The sequence below is a fragment of the Oryzias latipes genome, chromosome 3, assembly GCF_002234675.1.
Source record: "Oryzias latipes chromosome 3, ASM223467v1".
NCBI lineage: Eukaryota > Metazoa > Chordata > Actinopteri > Beloniformes > Adrianichthyidae > Oryzias > Oryzias latipes.
The window spans coordinates 6382710-6400043 of record NC_019861.2 but is presented as its reverse complement, the minus strand read 5'-3'; the positions used below and the strand labels follow the sequence as shown (position 1 = coordinate 6400043).

Below are 17334 nucleotides of genomic sequence, written 5' to 3'. Positions count from 1 at the left end.
GAGATAATGATTTTGTCCGGAATAGAACATTCTTAAAACGATCAATCCAGTCTCTGTAGATTTTTAACGTATGGTTTAGCGATAAGGTGATTTTGAGGCTGAATCAAAATTCTTCCCCTAGGGCATCTCCCTACCCCTCCAATTGTAGGGCCATTTGAAAGGGGAAGGGCTGTCCGGATTAATTTTTTTAGGGGCTTATCCTAGGAGAGCTTGGCATCTCTCCGCCATGAGGGTGTTCATCGTCATGCTGTGCCGTGGAGGAGAAGCGCTTTTCTTCACGTGGGTGTGCTCTAAAGCACAGAAGTTTACATTTAGATGTAAATAATTACTTTTTGTTTTAGCATGACCTTTAGTTACAAACCGATATGTTATGTATTTCCGAGCGCTAGCAGCTCCGCGCTGACGTAGCTGACGCGAATAACATGAATAACAGATCAACAAAAAGTTTTTTTTGTCTTAGTTGTTTAAACAGCTGTTTAATACACAGCTCCCTTGCTTTGATGCAGTTAACCTTACTGTTTCGTGGATTTTTTCAAGTTTTCCCTTTTTTGTTTTGTTTTTTACACCGCACTGTGTTCTGTGTCCTGATTGGCAATTGACCTTGTCAATCAATCTCCTCTGTGCCATGTCTCATGTAAGCTATGGAATGCATTCAGTTTGCCAAATCTACACAAATCTTCAATCGTAATCAGATCTTTGTTTTTTGTTTCATTATACTGGACAATTTTTCGGCGAAAATTTGAACTTTAAGAGTTTAGACAAGAGAGAAAAGAATGAAAATGTGAATCTCTGCCTAAGATATAATAAATATAAATATAAATAAATATAAGAAGTGTGTAGTGAGGGGTTTTACAGCATCATAATCCTACTTTACAGATTTCATGTATAGCCGTAGAGCGTGACCCCTGTGACAAACAAAAGAACATTGTATCAGTAACAATTGAGGTTTTGAATAAATAAAGCAGAAAATAATCAAATAGGACTGACTGTCGTATAGAAGTTTTCTTTTCTTAGGATCATTTAAAGGCAGAAGATGGTTGGTTTTTTACTCTGACATTCTCAAAATAGAAGATACAAAGAAGCCTGTTCTCCCTGTTAACTAAACTTTGGTTCTGAGACGTTTCAAAGTATCCAGTATCCGTCAATGAAGGGAAGGGTCAAAGGTAAGCGGAGAGAGTGGATTGGTGATGGGGTTTTCGTCCTGTCAAAACAAAAAATGTCTAATAGAAACTAGGTACAGTTCAAGAATGCAAACATGTAAACAAAAACACACCCATTCAACACAGACACACACGACACGGGAAGGAAAGTTGTGCCTAAGGTGTCTTAAACGTCACTACATCTCGCTCACACCTCCCACCATGATCCCTGTAATTATCTTGATTAAAAAAACTCAGATCGGAAAAACAGACACAGCCGATGTAGATTCCTGTGAGGGTGGGGGTCCAAAAACATTTTTTACCCTCATAATATCATACGAATGCATTTGAAAAAACCAGACCCATTATGAATTACCTGATCGACCGCACAATAAAGCTCAACAGACAGTTTTCTAACACAAGCTGGCTCTTGTTCTGTCCAAAACAAACCAAGCCCCTTTTTCCTGTAACTTGTTGGACAAAATCTACCTTTTAATCCTTTCCCCACAGACTATTGTAAAAACGTTTGAGGAAAGGAGAGTAAACTGGATTTACCACATCTACCACCAAATTACACAGAAAACACATTTCTACTGTGACAACATTCCTCACTTTTCCTAACTAGCAGATTTGTCTTGTTGTTGCATGATTGCAATCATTAAACTCAAATGAACGTGGCTTTGAAATAAGATGGCTCTACTTTTTTGCTATATTTGTTTATCTTTTGTCCTATGCCCATCAGTTATTTTAAAACAAATCGTTGTGAATGCTGAGAAAACTCTGGCGGAAAGTTTTCCTCAGCAGAGCAAAGTTGTTATCTTTCAAACAAAGAAAAGACAATGTTAGAACAAAGTGGATTATGGCCATCTATAACGGATAAAGGTTTTGTTACACAGTGTTTGCTAGTTTTTCACAAGGGTTGCAGTCTAAATACAAAGTAGACATTTGTATTTTTCACTGTTAATAATTAATGTTTTAAAGCTGCACAACCCCTTACTACAAACTAATTTTCACTCTTTTCTCTCTTGTTTAAATTTCTAAAGTTTAAATCTTTGCAGAAAAATCTGTCTAGTCTGATGGAATGGAAACAAAGATCTGATCGCAATCGAAGGTTTATGTAAATTTGACAAGCTAAATAAATTCTGTTCTGGAAACACAGCACAGAGGAGATTGCACTAAAACTAATCAGACGCCAAACACAATGCACGAAAAAAAAAAAAACGTGCAAAACTGCACTAAAGAAATTTGCAAAACAATGAGGCCATGAAAGGTGAACCATGAAATAGCAAGGGACCACTCTAGAAGTAATTACAACGGGCATTGCTTTTGATAAAAATACATTAAAATTACTTTGTCTTTATTAGTATGTTGAGGCCTCGGAGCCTAAAATGCATAATTATCTTGGCTTCTAGCATTTTACATACAGCAACGGACCACAAAAAAAACGTGTTGTTTCTCAGTTGTACAACATTTTAATTTTCACATCTATTGGTCTCCGCCCACTCACCTTCTTCAAAGCCGTCCCTGAAGGATCCGGATCGGCTCATTGTGCGAGTCTTCTCATCGAGCGACATGCAGGAGTTCCTCAGCCGGTTGTCGTTACAGGGTTCAAACGGTGTGTCTTGATTGGTCAGGCTGTTGTTGCGCAAACTAGCAAGATTGATCTGAGCCGCTGAGGTTGGGCTGGATGCTGGAAAAATAAGATATATTTTAAAATGTTGTGAATTAACAATCAATCTCAAACTCTGCAAGGAATGTTCTTAGAAACTGTAGTTTTTAGGTTTAACTATAATATATTACCATTAAAACAAAATTTAGAAATGTTTTTTCATTCAGTTTTTCTCCATTTTTGTTGGTAAATTAAAATTACTTGATTGAGCACATAGACAATATTGCCTCAAAACGTAAAAAAAAACTAACATAAAATAAAAAAAAACAACAGAAGAATTTATTATAAAATATGTTTTGAAATGATTCTGTGGTATAGTTTGGATTCTGTGGTTATAGTTTATGTCTAACTTTGTGTCAGCATGCCTGGTCTCCTGTATTTTGGGTCCTACACCAGCAGCCCCTGACATGTTTTGTCCAAAGTATTCCACATCATAGTTCAAAAAATACTTCATTCATTAGCATACCCAGCTGTCCGAAGTTAAAGCGAGTGCCAGAAGGAGAGGTAAGGCTGGATCCAGGGGAGAATGGAGAGTTACTAGCAGAGTCCTGCAGCCCGCTGGTGGAGTGTGAACGCAGCCAGTCACGTGCCTCTTCCTGGCCTCGTAGCTGAGGTGAAGGGCCATACCTACAAAGGTCAACCTACATATTAGAATATGACCCAAAACACTGAACAGTGGGTGGTGCCTGGGTGTAAACACGGTGAGCTGATGCGCAGTTGGGTTTTTCCTCCACAAGCAGCCAGATTAACAGTGTGGATCAGCAATGAGAATGAATAAGAGACATTAAAAAGAGCGTGATCGTGTATTGATTCCAGCTGGGAGCAACAGAAACCAAAGCAGGAAAACTCCAAAGCAAATGTGACCACCTGGTGTAGCGTCATGCCTATTTCAGCAAAACACAGTGATAGCTCTGCGCAGGGGACAAAATGACAAGCCTCTGAACAGAAACAAACACAACACAAGTGCAAGGAGCCAAACAAAAGCCTTGACCGGGGAATGTGGACGCAGAAAAACAGATATACAAGAAGGCAATTTGGTGAACCACTGTGACAAAAAAAAAGCGGAGCTTGGATAAAGTACCTGAATCCCTTCTTAGGAAGAGTGTTTCTACCACAGTGTGGCCCGCTGTGGGAGAAAAACACTTGAGAAAGCGAAAACAAAAGGGACAAGAATGCATGGAAACACATGGCTTTTGGGAAAGCTTTCATATCTAATCAGATTCATCATTTCACTCTATGTCAAATTAAAGCCATCTATGGCAGAGGTCTGCAACCAGAGGGGGCTCTTGACCGCTTCATTGAGGCTCCTGGTTAAAGATAAATAAAAATGTTTTACATTTACATTAAACATATTTAATTGAGGCGTATCACGCAAAACAAATTGGTCAAACTTTGTGCAACTCATTCACAAACAGTTGAGGCACAGTGTGTATCACTCTGACTTGCCCCTGACTACATTACCCATAATGCTCCAACGATGCATCAAGCAGTGCACTTCGTAGTTTACTAAAGTCGTAATAAAAAGTTTTGACAGATATTGGAGTGCTGTGTACCACAGAAAATCAATTGGACATCAATAGTTACAGGCAGAACTCATAAATAGGGCAAATTTGCTATTGTTGTAAAATGCACGAATTCTAAGTGTACCGTATGGTTCGAAAAGTACAGCAAGGGTGACCTAGTTCTGATTTACAAGTTACTGGCTGAGATGTACCAAAAATGGTCAAACAAATTGTGCCTATACTTTTACCTACATTTACATGTACCTACATTTACTACATTAAGATGAGAGTGGTACAGGGTGTCTTTTATTTTGAAAGGAAGTGACGTAAACGTTTGTCAAAAGTATTTCATATTTTAAAAAAGGTTATTTTCTCTTTATGTTTTATTTATGCCCAAAAAGTTTATGTTTATCATAATACCAGTATTATAAATGCACATCAGTGTCTTCTTTTCTAAAGGGTGAAGTAAGACTTTGTGGCTCCCAGGTTTTAGTCAATAGAAAATCGAAGGTTTCTTAGTTCTTTCTTAGTTCTTTAAAACTTTAGAAGCTTCTCAGATATGCAGTTATAAGTCCATATGCCCTGAAGAGATGAATCCTGAGATACATTAATCTAAAAATTAGTAAAATCTGAGAAATGAAAAAATATGTCCTATAATATCCATGAAGGAAAGGGTATGTACAGTTGGGTCTATAATGGAAATTCTGGTTAGCCCATGCAGTAAAACAAAATGCTTTTAAACTTTGGATCTTTTTTAAAGCACAAAGTTATTCTGTATTTAAGCACAAGGTGGCACTAGGGTGACTGCAGGCGTAAACTAACAAACTAACCAAAAACAAATCCTCACATTTACACTCATACATGTGCTTCATAAACACACGCCCAAAGTGCCACACAGAGCAGCAAAGCATCCGCCGTTTTCACTGTGCTGCTCTGTGTGGCAGCAGGTGATGGTTCCACAGCTCTCCCAGCTGCAGCCGAACACCACACACAGGTACATTTACCTGTCCTGCCTCCGAGGTAGAGTGTTTCGGCTGAATATGGGGCTAGCAGAGGGGGAGGACAGGGGACTGATGAAGACAGAAAAACACACACAGAGAAAACAACAAAGTCTTAGAGAGTAAGGAAGAAAGACCCAGTGTGAGATTTTCTACTGATACAGAAACAGTCAAAACAGAGATACCTTAGTCCAGAACTTCCACTTTAGGTGCCTTAATACTTTATAACAGAACCAGGAAGAAATCTGCTATAGACCACAACTGGAATCAGCTTCAAAAGGTATTTCTTTTGATATTTCAGTTCTTTGTTTCAATTGAGAGAATGGCACACAAAATGCGACATTCTGAGGTTTTTGAAAGCATCATCTTGATTTTAAAGACTCTAAAGAAAAATAAATTCTCAGACGAGGCAAAATCTTAAATGTTTAAGGGTTATTTTAGCAACATGGTGCCTTCCAGAATGTGTTTGCCTCAGAGAGCTAGTTGTGGTGGATGTTTGGCCCTGCCACTCATTCACTGATCAATACACAAATAATCGTATATTCAATGACAATCTTAATTTCAAAAACACCCCTCAACTTAACTGTTTTATTTTGTTTGCATCAAAATTCACCCATTTTCACAGTTAATAAAGATTCTGTTCTGACCTGAACACATTATGAAGGTTGAGTGAGCATGAAAGTTTGGCCTAATACACACATTTGAGATGAAGCTGAAGGGATTCTTATCCATCATGTCACTAACTTAGAATCTTCTGCTGTGAAGTACAGCAACATTTTTACTCCCTTCGCCGTAGGCATTTTGAATCAAGCTCCGCCCACCTTCACCAGTTCTTATATTGGCCCACCCACAATCCCTGGAAAGGTAAAAAGATAGGCTAGAATAGAAGAGCAAAAACGAACGGAATACGAGTGATTGGCATGCCCAAAATGAAATATCAAAATCCACGTATTTGCCACCGAGTTTCAGTTCCCATCTCTGGTTAAAACTGAGTTGTATATGTGTCATTGAGCTCTGCAACAATCACAACCACAAAGATAATGAGTGAACATCTACCACGAGATGGTTCTCGCCAGATCTTGATGATCTTGATGATCTTGATGCTGTTTTGGTGCAGACCTGCTGAAAGAAGCTCCATGTACTGTGCTGCCCACTAGTGGTTGGGGGTTTAAGCGGAACACAGAAGCAAGACGCTGAACTATATGTGAGCGATTAAAAATCGTTCAGGCAACGTTTGAAATCGATACAATTTTTGCCAAATGAAGTATCTCGATATTTCACAGAGTGGACTTTTTTCTTACACCCCTACTCTTCTGCTGAAATCTGAATTCATGCTTTTATTACATCAAGATTAGATTACTGTAATGCCCTCCTTTCTGGGGTAAAGACACCACAGAACTCTGCTGCTCAGATTTTAACGAGAACCGGGAAGAGGGAGCACATTACACCGATCCTAAAATCTCTGCACTGGCTCCGTGTCAGCTTCAGGATTGATTTTAAGATTCTTTTAATAGTTTACAAGAGTGTTCATGGTCTTGGTCCTTCTTTTGAATCAGATTTTCTTTTAACTTATGAACCTCCCAGAGCCCTTAGATCCTCAGGCGCGGGCCTGCTGAAGGTCCCCAGGGTCAGGACAAAAAACCACGGCGAGGCCTCATTTAGAAACTACGGGCCTCGTCTGTGGAACAGCCTACCTGAGGATGTCAGGGCCTCATCCACTGTCGAGGTTTTGAAAAGAAATTAAAGACTTATCTATTTAATTCAGCTTTTAATTAGATCTCCTATTGGGGATCTAAAATTTTCACTGTTATATTTTATGATATATTATTTTAATTATTTAGTTTTTGTCTTTACATCTTAACTTATCTAATTTATATTTCAGGTGCTTTAGACCTTTTATGCATTAACTTATTTTAATTTTTTTTACATTTTAGCTGTTTTTATATTTTCACTTTTCTTTTTCTCACTTTTACATTTTAGACGGTTTATGAGTGTTTTCTCACCCTTGGCTGTGGTGTTTGTGTCTCTGCTGACACCCAGGCCAACAGGAGGACAGAGCAGATGGCACCTTCTTGGTTCTGTCTCATTTAGGTATTTTTTTCCTTCTTAAGTCATTTCTCTTTTACTTGTGCTTGTTTTATGTTTTTTATTATGAGGGGCTTTTTTACTTATTCTTTGCACTGGTGTTTTTGCATCCTTGTTTGTTTTTATTTACAGCACCATGAGCTGTTTTCTTTACATGAAAGGTCCAATAGAAATAAATTAATTTGAATTTTACTGAATGCTATTGTCTGAGCAGAAACATAAATGTGGACGGCTATCTCTTACAAACATCCTAGAAAACATGAAAGCTTGATTTTAAAACAAAAGCATTTAAAGTACGCACTCTGCATAGGGTCAAACATTAGAACATTTAGCTCTGCTTGTAGTTGGGGAGTAAGGAGCCATAAAGACCAAAAGCTTCTTCAGTTTCTTCAGTCTGTGTCCTCACCTCTCAGACACGCCAACTTTGACGCTAGCAGTGCGACCCAGAGCGGACAGCGTGTCCTCCCTGTGGTTCCCATGGCCACCGGCGCTGCTCAGGCTCATATCGATGGACTCGCTGCTTGTGTGCATACTGCTGACTGAGGGGAAGCCCATGCTACCCGCTCCACCATGTCCACCCAGAGTACCCTCCCTGCTTGGGACAGAGGAGCCACTGAAGGTAGTCCCCCATGTCAGGCTGTTGGAGGGGCCAGTGGAGGAGTAGACTGATCCTGGACTGGAGGCCTGTGGATTGGAATACATCTACTGTCAATCTGAGACTGATAAACAAACTGTTGTAAAATTAGTCAAACCTTCTAACTTGACACATGCTCTTTTTTAAAGTTTAAGTTTATCATTGTAATTTTCTAAGTGTATTCTAAGTGTGTTATAATGTTCATTCCTCACAAATAACAACCCCAAAGTGGCATTTTGATCCATTCACAAATCTCTGAGAATTCCTATAAAAACCTGCTGTCTGACCTGCTTTTTTTCCTTCCGATCCGCAAAAACGAGCGGGTTCTCGCATTCTGATGTCATAAAATGAAAACAGCCCCTTCAAGAAAGAGTCTGCGCTGCCAGCACAGCCCCCAGGCTAACGCACACATCCACTTTCTACGTGGAGCTAGCGGTAATAAACGTTTTCCTTTCACATGCACACTATGCAGCTGCATCTTTGCAAAAATGTGGATGTTGTTTGCTTTCGTGGTTGAAACGCAGACATGCTGCAGAGGCCGACTCTTGGTTGACGGAGAGAAAGGTGGTGCCTCAGAGAGCTAGTCATCTTACTTCTGGGTAGAAAAATGAGCTGTGGAAAAAAACTCATATTTCATTTAAAAAATATTTTTCAGTGTGTTAAAGTTAATATATTATCATCTATATGGATATAATTTACTCTAAAAGGCTTAAGGAAAGCATATAGATCCTTTAAATTGACTATGATATTTGAAATATGATATATTTCATAATTTGATATATGAAAATTATTGCGAAAATTATTATCAAAAATTAGATTCTTATTAAATAAATAAATAAATAAATATTAAATATTAAATAAATACAGCTGCAAAAGTGTAAAAGTGTAATTAGTGTAAGTTATTTATTGTAAATAAGTTTCTCAATACTGTAGTTAATTTTTTTTGCAAACCTTTATCGTTTTTTTAAAGCATTTTGTGCCACAAAGCACCAGTATAAAAATACTTTTATGGTACACAAAATAGTAGGATTACAAACTCAAACTTTCAAACAGCAATCTTTGTTTTAAGCAGAAACATATTTAGGTTGATTATATTTTTTTGGCCACTAGAGGACATTAAAATTCTAAACAACAAAAATCTCAGTAAAAAGGTTGCAGTTGTTCCTGGAAATCTATACTTTTAAGTCTCTGCAGCTGATGCATTAAAAGCTTGTCCGGTGTTAAATGAGAATGTTTTTTCCTGTACCACCCGCTGTGTAAAGACAAAACAACCTGTTTTAGATTACCTTAATGTCAACTGTAGGGCTTCTCAACTTCTTTTGAAATTTGAAAAAACAAAGCCCGTCATACCCCCATATGATTCAGAGCTGGTCTGATAAAAAGCTATGAATCACACACAAGGAGGATGACAGAGCGTGCTCAGACATTTCTGCTGATTGTTTGTCAAATGAAAGCTGCGTTTTACCTGCAGCTCTGGAACAAGTCAGCATCACATCTGTGGTTTTGGTCAAATAAGAACAAAAGGATTCCATTGTCCTTGCCAAGGTCTGGGAGTCCTTACACAAACACTTTCTTTGACTCATGCAAACTTTTATAACCTCTGAGATCAAAACAATAGAACAGTGTTTGATGGTAAGTCCTTCACTGACAAACAATGAAAACCCAAAAAAGATGAAAAGATAAAATCCCACACAGAACAGAGCTAACCCATCCCCCTAACCCATTTAAAAAACCCGCCTAAACCATTTGGGGTCACATGGTTGCTGGAGCCTATCCTAGCTACTGTTGGGCAATGGTGGGGTACCTTTGAAGTATTCTGTTTTGCCTCACCTGCTCACTGCCCAGCGTCCCTGTCCCTGAACCCAGTACTTTGCCTCCAATTAGAGGGTAGCTGGCCTCAGCGTCCCCACCTGCCAGGCCTCCATCAGGGGACTCCAAGACTGTGGCAACATGGTTCATGGTAGCATGAGGGTTTGAGATGACAGTGGAGTTCTTCATGTTTTCAGCTGTAGTGACAGGAGCCTGTTTACTGGGCTTCACACCAAATAATCTGTTGGTCCATGAGGCAAAAGAGAAAGAGCAGTTAGCTGGAGATGGCACAAATGGACAATTTAACATTTTTCACTTTTTGAAAAGGTACAAAACAATTATCTAAAGACCAACTCTGATGAAAATTGTGTGTTTTTGACATGTTCTTGTGGCCTTTTTCTGACGATGGAGGACGCATACAAGGAAAATTGAAAATTTATTTATTCAAGTCATTGTGAATCAGGAGCAGACAAAAAAAACACTTTTTTAAAAAGAGCTTTAGTGACATAGAAAACACAATGGACCGGCCATAAGCTCCCTGCTCGCTTAAAAAGAGAGCTCTCAGCAATGGGAAGGAGGAATGATGGTGGTCCAAGCCCCCAACTCAGAGGGCTTGGACTCTGAACTCAGAGGTGAATTTCCAATGAACTCCCAGAAAACAACACAGGTGTGTTGATTTGAGCTAAAAGGGACATATTCATAATTAAAAGACCACTGGAAATGCTTTGTAAATAGATCAAGAGATGATTGGGGTGGGTTTTTCATTGCAAAGTAAAGTAATGATGGGATGGGATTTAAGTGGGATTAGTTTTAGAATTTAACTTTAGTATTAAATATTTTGCATTCTCCAAGTTTAAATGACTTGTGTTTGACAGTGCCAGCCAACAACAACTGACTGAAATAAGAGAGTAATAGAGGAAATGCAAGGACACAGCCAATGTAGCACACACACACACGCACGCACGCACGCACACACATGCACACACACACAGTTTTCTGCTAACACTGGGGTAGAGTTAAATAACAGGCTGTGATGACTGGAGCCACAGTGAGCAATAATAGCTGCTCATTCTCTTTGAAGAGTTATCACTCCCTCACATTAATGAGGCTAGGGCGCTGAGGTAAGACTTAGCTTCCATTACACAGCACCACACCCTCTCCTTTCAGCCCCCCCCGAGACCACTGAGGCTCAGGGTTGGCAGCTGATCAACTGAACTCAAGACCTCCTTTCACAATGATCCCAGTGAACCTCACAGACTGTGTGTGTGTGTGTGTGCATGCTTGTGTGGACAAGCTTACACGCGTTATCCTTACTCCATGTGCTCAGAGGTTTTATGGCTGCTGCTTGCTCGTTTGTAATGTGTCGTTTGTAACGTTGTTAAAGAAAAGTCAAGATCTTGCTAAAGGCCCACTCTTGCAGAGAACTTTAGCATATGGGTCACTTCCCAGTATCTCTATGATAAAAAGTGTGCATGTTTGTGCCCTCACCTGCGCAGCGTCGGCGAAGAAACCTGCTGTCTTCCTGTCAAAGGAACAGTTGCCGCTCCTGCGCTCCTGAGGTTGTCGGTCTCCGACCCCCCCTTCTCTCTGTCCGTCTGATTGGTCAACAGGCCTCCAGAGCTGTTTGGCTTGTTGATGCTGAAAGAGTTTTTCCCATGAGAGGTGACAGAAAGCACCGCCGCCTCAATGCTGCTGGTGGAGGAGCGGTTTCCGTTGCGCGCTGCGGCTCCGGAGCGGCTGGGTCTTGGCAAACTGCGGTACTGAAGAGTGGAGCGGGCACTCATGGGGAGAAAGCCGTCGTCATGATGACCCAACAATGAGCTTCCGTCCGGCCCACTGGACTTCAAACCTCCTGACAGTGAGCGTGCCCCTGATTTAGGCATCTTCCCTAGAGTGGCTGACCCACTGGTGATGGTGGCACCACTTGCCGTAACCATGGTTACCACTCCAGAACCTTGCTTCTTGAAGCCAAAAGTGCTGGTCGGGGTGCGTGAAACCAGGGTATGCATCTGGGCGGGGGGGTCGGAGGAGGTATGCGTGAGTGTATTTGTGGCGGTCTGGCGGCTGGCGGGGGCAGAGTGTTTTTTTGTTTCGTCTCCACTGCTACGTCCGGCGTCTGAGGGGGAGCGATGGAGGCCGTTTGATTGAGGAGACAGGCGTCCTTTTTCCGAAACCTTAACATCATCTGTTTTACCTGATGAACACATCAAAGAAGCAGAAACTTAAAAAAAATGTCTTCAATGAATAAAAACATAATTACACTGCCATTTTCCAAGGACTTTACGGTTCAATATTGCAGTAAAATTCTTTCACATGCATCCAGTACGTCTGAGTTTTTTACAGGGCAGATTTTGAAAAAGGATTAGAAAACAAATTATTTCAGTTTATTTATAAAGAGGCAGTTCACAATGCTGCCATTTCAAAGTACTACACAAAATACAAAAAGCATCAAGCAGAGATTTTATAGGAACAATCATATAGTCCAATTCATTCCAGATAAGTAGATATCAAGACACCATAGGCCATTTATCACCAACCCCTGGGCCGCTGACCAGTACCACTGGCGCAGGGGAAAAAATACGATGCGTTTTTTCTGTTTTATTTCTAATCTGATTCTGAGGGGAAGTCTGAAAAAACATCTCGATTCTCTCCACCACATCCGACTCATTCGTCTGTCTAATGTCATGAAAATGCTGCTAATAAAGTTTCTGAAACTGTGGACTCACCTTTTTGATCATATTTAGAAAATAAACAAGGCTGTTGGCGTCACATTTTGAGGCTTCCACTTTCAAAGTTATGAGTCATAGGAAAATCTATATCACATTATAATAGTTCCAGGAAATCTAGTGCACAGATAAAGTTTAAAGCTCTGCTTCTGTGCCTGTCCCAAGCTAAAAAATAAAATTGAGAGGGTTGCGTCAGGAAGGGCATCCGGCGTAACACATTGCCAAGTTAACCATGCGACTCATCCTCAAAGGAGAGGTTGTTTCGCTGTGGCGACCCCTGATGGGAAAAGCCGAAAGAGGAAGAAGAATATCGATAGATAGAGAGAGAGAGAGAGAGAGAGAGAGAGAGAGAGAGAGAGAGATAGAGAGATAGAGAGATAGAGAGATAGAGAGATAGAGAGAGAGAGAGAGAGAGAGAGAGAGAGAGAGAGAGAGATAGAGAGATAGAGAGATAGAGAGATAGAGAGATAGAGAGATAGATAGATAGATAGATAGATAGATAGATAGATAGATAGATAGATAGATAGATAGATAGATAGATAGATAGATAGATAGATAGATAGATATAGATATATCTATCTATCTATATCTATATAGATATATAGATATATCTATGAAAAATATTTTCGGACATTTCTGTGGCCTGCAAAAGGTAGAGGACCAATGCTTTAGACTTTTTGTCGTTAACAGAATACGTTAAAGATTTTTGAGGCAATTCCCATACTGAGCAAACAAATTTTGTAAATCTTTTTTACATAAAACTCCTCTTACAGCTGTTACAACATTTCTTGTCTCTGTTGGTGATGGGTATAGGATCTTACCTGAACTGTGGCTCTTGAGGCCAGTTGAACCTGTGGAGCCTGTGCTACTTGTGCTTTTTGTCCGAGGTGAAGTCACCCCCACCTGAGTGCTCATGCCTCTTCTCCAGGAGCCTGTGTGGGAGGCTGAGGGGGTCTTCCGTCCCGAGCCACTTTTATCTGACTCATCTGCGGTATAAGGGTTCCTGCGGTTTAATTTGGAGTCCATCCTGATCCCGCTGTCTGATCCTTCGACTGGCTTCTTCACCTCTTCTCCTGCCCAGGCTTGGTGAACGTCTGCTGAGGCAGAGTGCTTCTCTGCATCCGTAACTGGCTAAAATCACAAATACACGCAAACTGAGAAGCAGCTGGTTTTAAAAAGTGCACATTAATATGCTCCAAATAGAATATTTCCAACTATTAGCCAAGCACTAGACATTTGTTATCACCTGGCCAAGTTCAGTTCAAAAGTTCAAAAATTTGTGAGGGGGCTGTGGGCTCTCTTGGGGTAAACTCATTAGGTCATCTGCTCCTCCTTCCAGTGGAATCATGTCTGAAACACCTCGAGTGGGAGGTAAAAGGAGGTCATCCTGACCATTTGCCCAAGCCAAATCAACTGGGTCCCTTTGAAGCCCTTCCCACGAACTTTTAAGTATATTTGCCAAGAATAAAGAGCTGGTAACTCATGCTGTTGCTGTGGAATCCTAGATTCAAATATCTCTGCCATGAGGCTTCAAAAGGAGGGTTAGGAAGGGATTCTTCTGCAGTAAAATCTGTAAAGCAACTTTTCAAAGGCACTGTGCTTATTCAAAACATGTTAAAAGCCAAACGGAAAATTCTGCCGAACACTATTCAATCCCCATTTCCGGCTGTTTCTGAGGATAATAATAATAATTGGAGAAAGTATCATCATGTGATTGGATCGGGACATGCCTAATAATGTGATCATTTTCTTCTGTCTGTTTTTTATAGCTTTTTTTATTTTAAAATGTCTTGCATAGTAAAGTTGAACAAAGAACAATAAATTAATCTTTTTTTTTAAATAAATTAAAAATCGTTGTTGGAAAAGCCCCTCATTTAACACAATTTATTTCAGGAATAAGAATTTCATTTTTTCTGTCTTCTTAAGAGTTGGCAGAATGTTTGGGGCAAAACACAAACAGCAAAGGACAGGAAAAAGGAAACTTATATAAGTTATAAGGTATCTTAACTAACTTTGCATGATCTTGTTTTGAAAGCTATATTTTTGATAGCTACCACAACAAATCTTGGTATTCCTCTTAAGTATTCTTCATAACTTTTCTTATGAATAAACTTTTTAAAAAGCAGCTGTTAAATTGAGTTCATTTGCTTGTGGGACAGTTTTAACCTTTGCAGCTGTCTTGGCATCACTACTCTGCAAAAAAAAAAAAAAGCGAGAGAAAAAGAGAGCACAGTCCAGCCAATGTACGGACGAGGCAGACGTCATGAACCTGCATTGTGTCTGCCAGCTGAGCTTCGGTCATGTCTTTGGTTTTTTTATTAGCCTCCACAGATATCATCACATGCATATAACACTCTAACATCAGATAAAATAGATATTTCTGTAGATTGTAAAGTCTGAACCAAACAGCTGAAAGAGTTTAAATGATAAAACAATACTTTCAAAAAACTAAAGTCTGAGAAAGGAAGACACAAAAAGAAATAGCTCAATAGTCATCCCCTACCCTCACAGGTTGGACTATTTAATAAAGTTCAGACATTGAAACATGGCTGTCTTAATTCACATTCATCCAGTTTGATTCCACTGTAACAGTAGATCCCGGTGACTGTTATTTTTTTACCTACTATTTTGGTACCAGTTAGGACGTTTTTCAAAAAGACGTCTGTGATGTTAGAGGCAAAGAAGAAGGAGAGCCACTCATTTCAGACAGAACTGTCTACTGAAGACAGCATGTAAACTGGCTGAATGAAAGACATGTCTCAATGGACAGAAACAGCTTTTGTCCACATTTTCTTCAAGTGTTCGGCTAAAATGTTAAACATGTTTAAAAATAGAGCATAAAGTGTGAGACTTAAAGATTCACTCCAATGAAAATTGAGTTTATGGTGTTTTTACAATGTTTCCTGATGCATTTTTCTCATGGAGGACATATATAAAGAACATCAAGCTTAAAATGCATTTCCGACTGTTTCTTTATTCAAATTGTTGTGAATCAGGAACAGATGAAAAAATACAGTTTGAAAGAGATCCTATTTGTGTATGTAGAAATGCTCTGGGAGGGCCACAGGCTCCCTGCTCCGCTCCATTCTGATCCATCCACTTGCAGACAAAAACAACAGCATAATCATAATTCATAAGAGTACTGGGAACGCTTTGGAAATAGATCAAGAGATGACTGGAGAGGGACTTACAACCTACAACTTACAGACAGTCAGTTAGACTTAATGGTTGTCTTGGTTCTCAGTCAGATCTATAACCAATGGGGGGCTGGCAGAGATCGCCCTTCGACATTTGTCCTACATCATATGTACCATAATTTCCGGACTATACGTCGCTACTTTTTTCCTGCGCTTACAGCCCTGCGGCTTGTTCAGTGACACGGCTAATTTATGGATTTAATTGGCGGCCGCCATGTACGTACTTTCGGACTCGGATGGTTTGAATTCTCTATCTGACACCAAGCACAAGTCATTTGTTTTTCAATACATTAAACAGCCAAACAGCATGAACCTGACTTCAGGTCTTAGACACTTCAGTCATGGTTCAACAAAACGAAACACGCATGCCCGGCCGCATCCCAGAATCCTTTGGTGCCATTAGACTCAAGGTGCACGTGATCGCCGCTACAATATGATGAAGCTTTCAAGTTAAAAGCAATAGTTAAAAGCAGCGTGAAAAAATCCACCATCACCAACGGGTTTGGAAAAGCTGGTCAGCTGCGTGACGGAGAGAACAGCGCATGGAGTGAATTTACCTCTGAGTCATAGTGACTCGGCTGGCTGCACGTAAATATGTGGGAATAACATCAGCCTTTATTTTGTCGGGACACGACTGGAAACACAAATCGACGATCGTTTTTACGGTTTCTAAGGACTGTCCGGAATTTTGCATTGAAAAGCTCACAGGCTCTGTGTGAGCTGGAGACATGTTCTCCTGCTGCTCATCACATAGAGCTGCGGGGTCGATGGCAGTCTGATAGCTCCCACACGTAACAACGCATCCGCCCCTCATCCACAAAACGTACAGCATTAAGTCCGATTGCTCTGCACAGACACGATTTGCTCCTCCCTGGAGCTGCCCTGGCCAGAGGTGTCGGAGAAGATAGGAAGGGGAGCGCGCGGGGCGAGCGCGGAGCGCAGAGAGGCGTTCGCGGCGCAACAGTGTTTGTTGTGGAAGGAAACTTCTGACGCACGCGCCACGCTGAGTCGCGTGCTTTTCAGTCGCCGCTGCTTTATTTTACTTGTGTGTTTTTTAACCAGCCCTGTTGCTCCCATAACGCTGCCGCGACACAAGCGGAAGGAGAGCTGTTCCCGTTCACCCCTCCATGCACTGCTGATACTGGCTCATTCTTAAACAGGTACAACAGTGTGGCGAGGCCCCGCCTTTAGCCCCTAAGACTCATGGGAAATGGGGGATCGCGGATGTAAATTTCCTCATCATAACTGAGGGATGTAATGTTGATTATATGGTTACTGTTTGTAATTTTATGTATGATACCTAGATTGTCAATAAGTAAAAAAAACTAAAAATAAATAAATAAATAAATAAACCATAACTGAGGAAGTTGTGAACAGAATAGAGGTCCATGCTTTTTAGCAGGTGTGGGTATGCTCAAAATGCATGAGCCCAAGGCAAGGCTGACTGCTCCCACAGTGCGGTTATAAATTTCACTTAGTTTGGAAGACAGGACGTGATTGATCAGGTTTACTGTTTTGCCTAATACATGCAGCTTTTACTCTGGCGCGGCTTGAGCATGTTTAAAAGCAGTTAAA

General features: G+C 40.4%; 1 protein-coding gene across 3 annotated transcripts in view; it reads right to left on the bottom strand.

The window, feature by feature from the left end:
* Positions 1-17334, bottom strand: part of nav2 (neuron navigator 2) — a 124702-nt gene that overhangs the window by 19307 nt on the left and 88061 nt on the right. For 2 of the 3 annotated variants that reach the window (XM_023952282.1, XM_023952285.1), the window contains 8 exons: positions 13384-13693; positions 11325-12030; positions 9858-10077; positions 7800-8077; positions 5315-5380; positions 3890-3934; positions 3275-3435; positions 2647-2829 (listed from right to left, as the gene is read on the bottom strand). In XM_023952282.1, coding sequence (XP_023808050.1) covers positions 2647-2829; positions 3275-3435; positions 3890-3934; positions 5315-5380; positions 7800-8077; positions 9858-10077; positions 11325-12030; positions 13384-13693 — 1969 coding nt within the window. The remainder of the gene's footprint in view (positions 1-2646; positions 2830-3274; positions 3436-3889; positions 3935-5314; positions 5381-7799; positions 8078-9857; positions 10078-11324; positions 12031-13383; positions 13694-17334) is intronic. The other variant, XM_023952290.1, reaches the window with a different exon arrangement.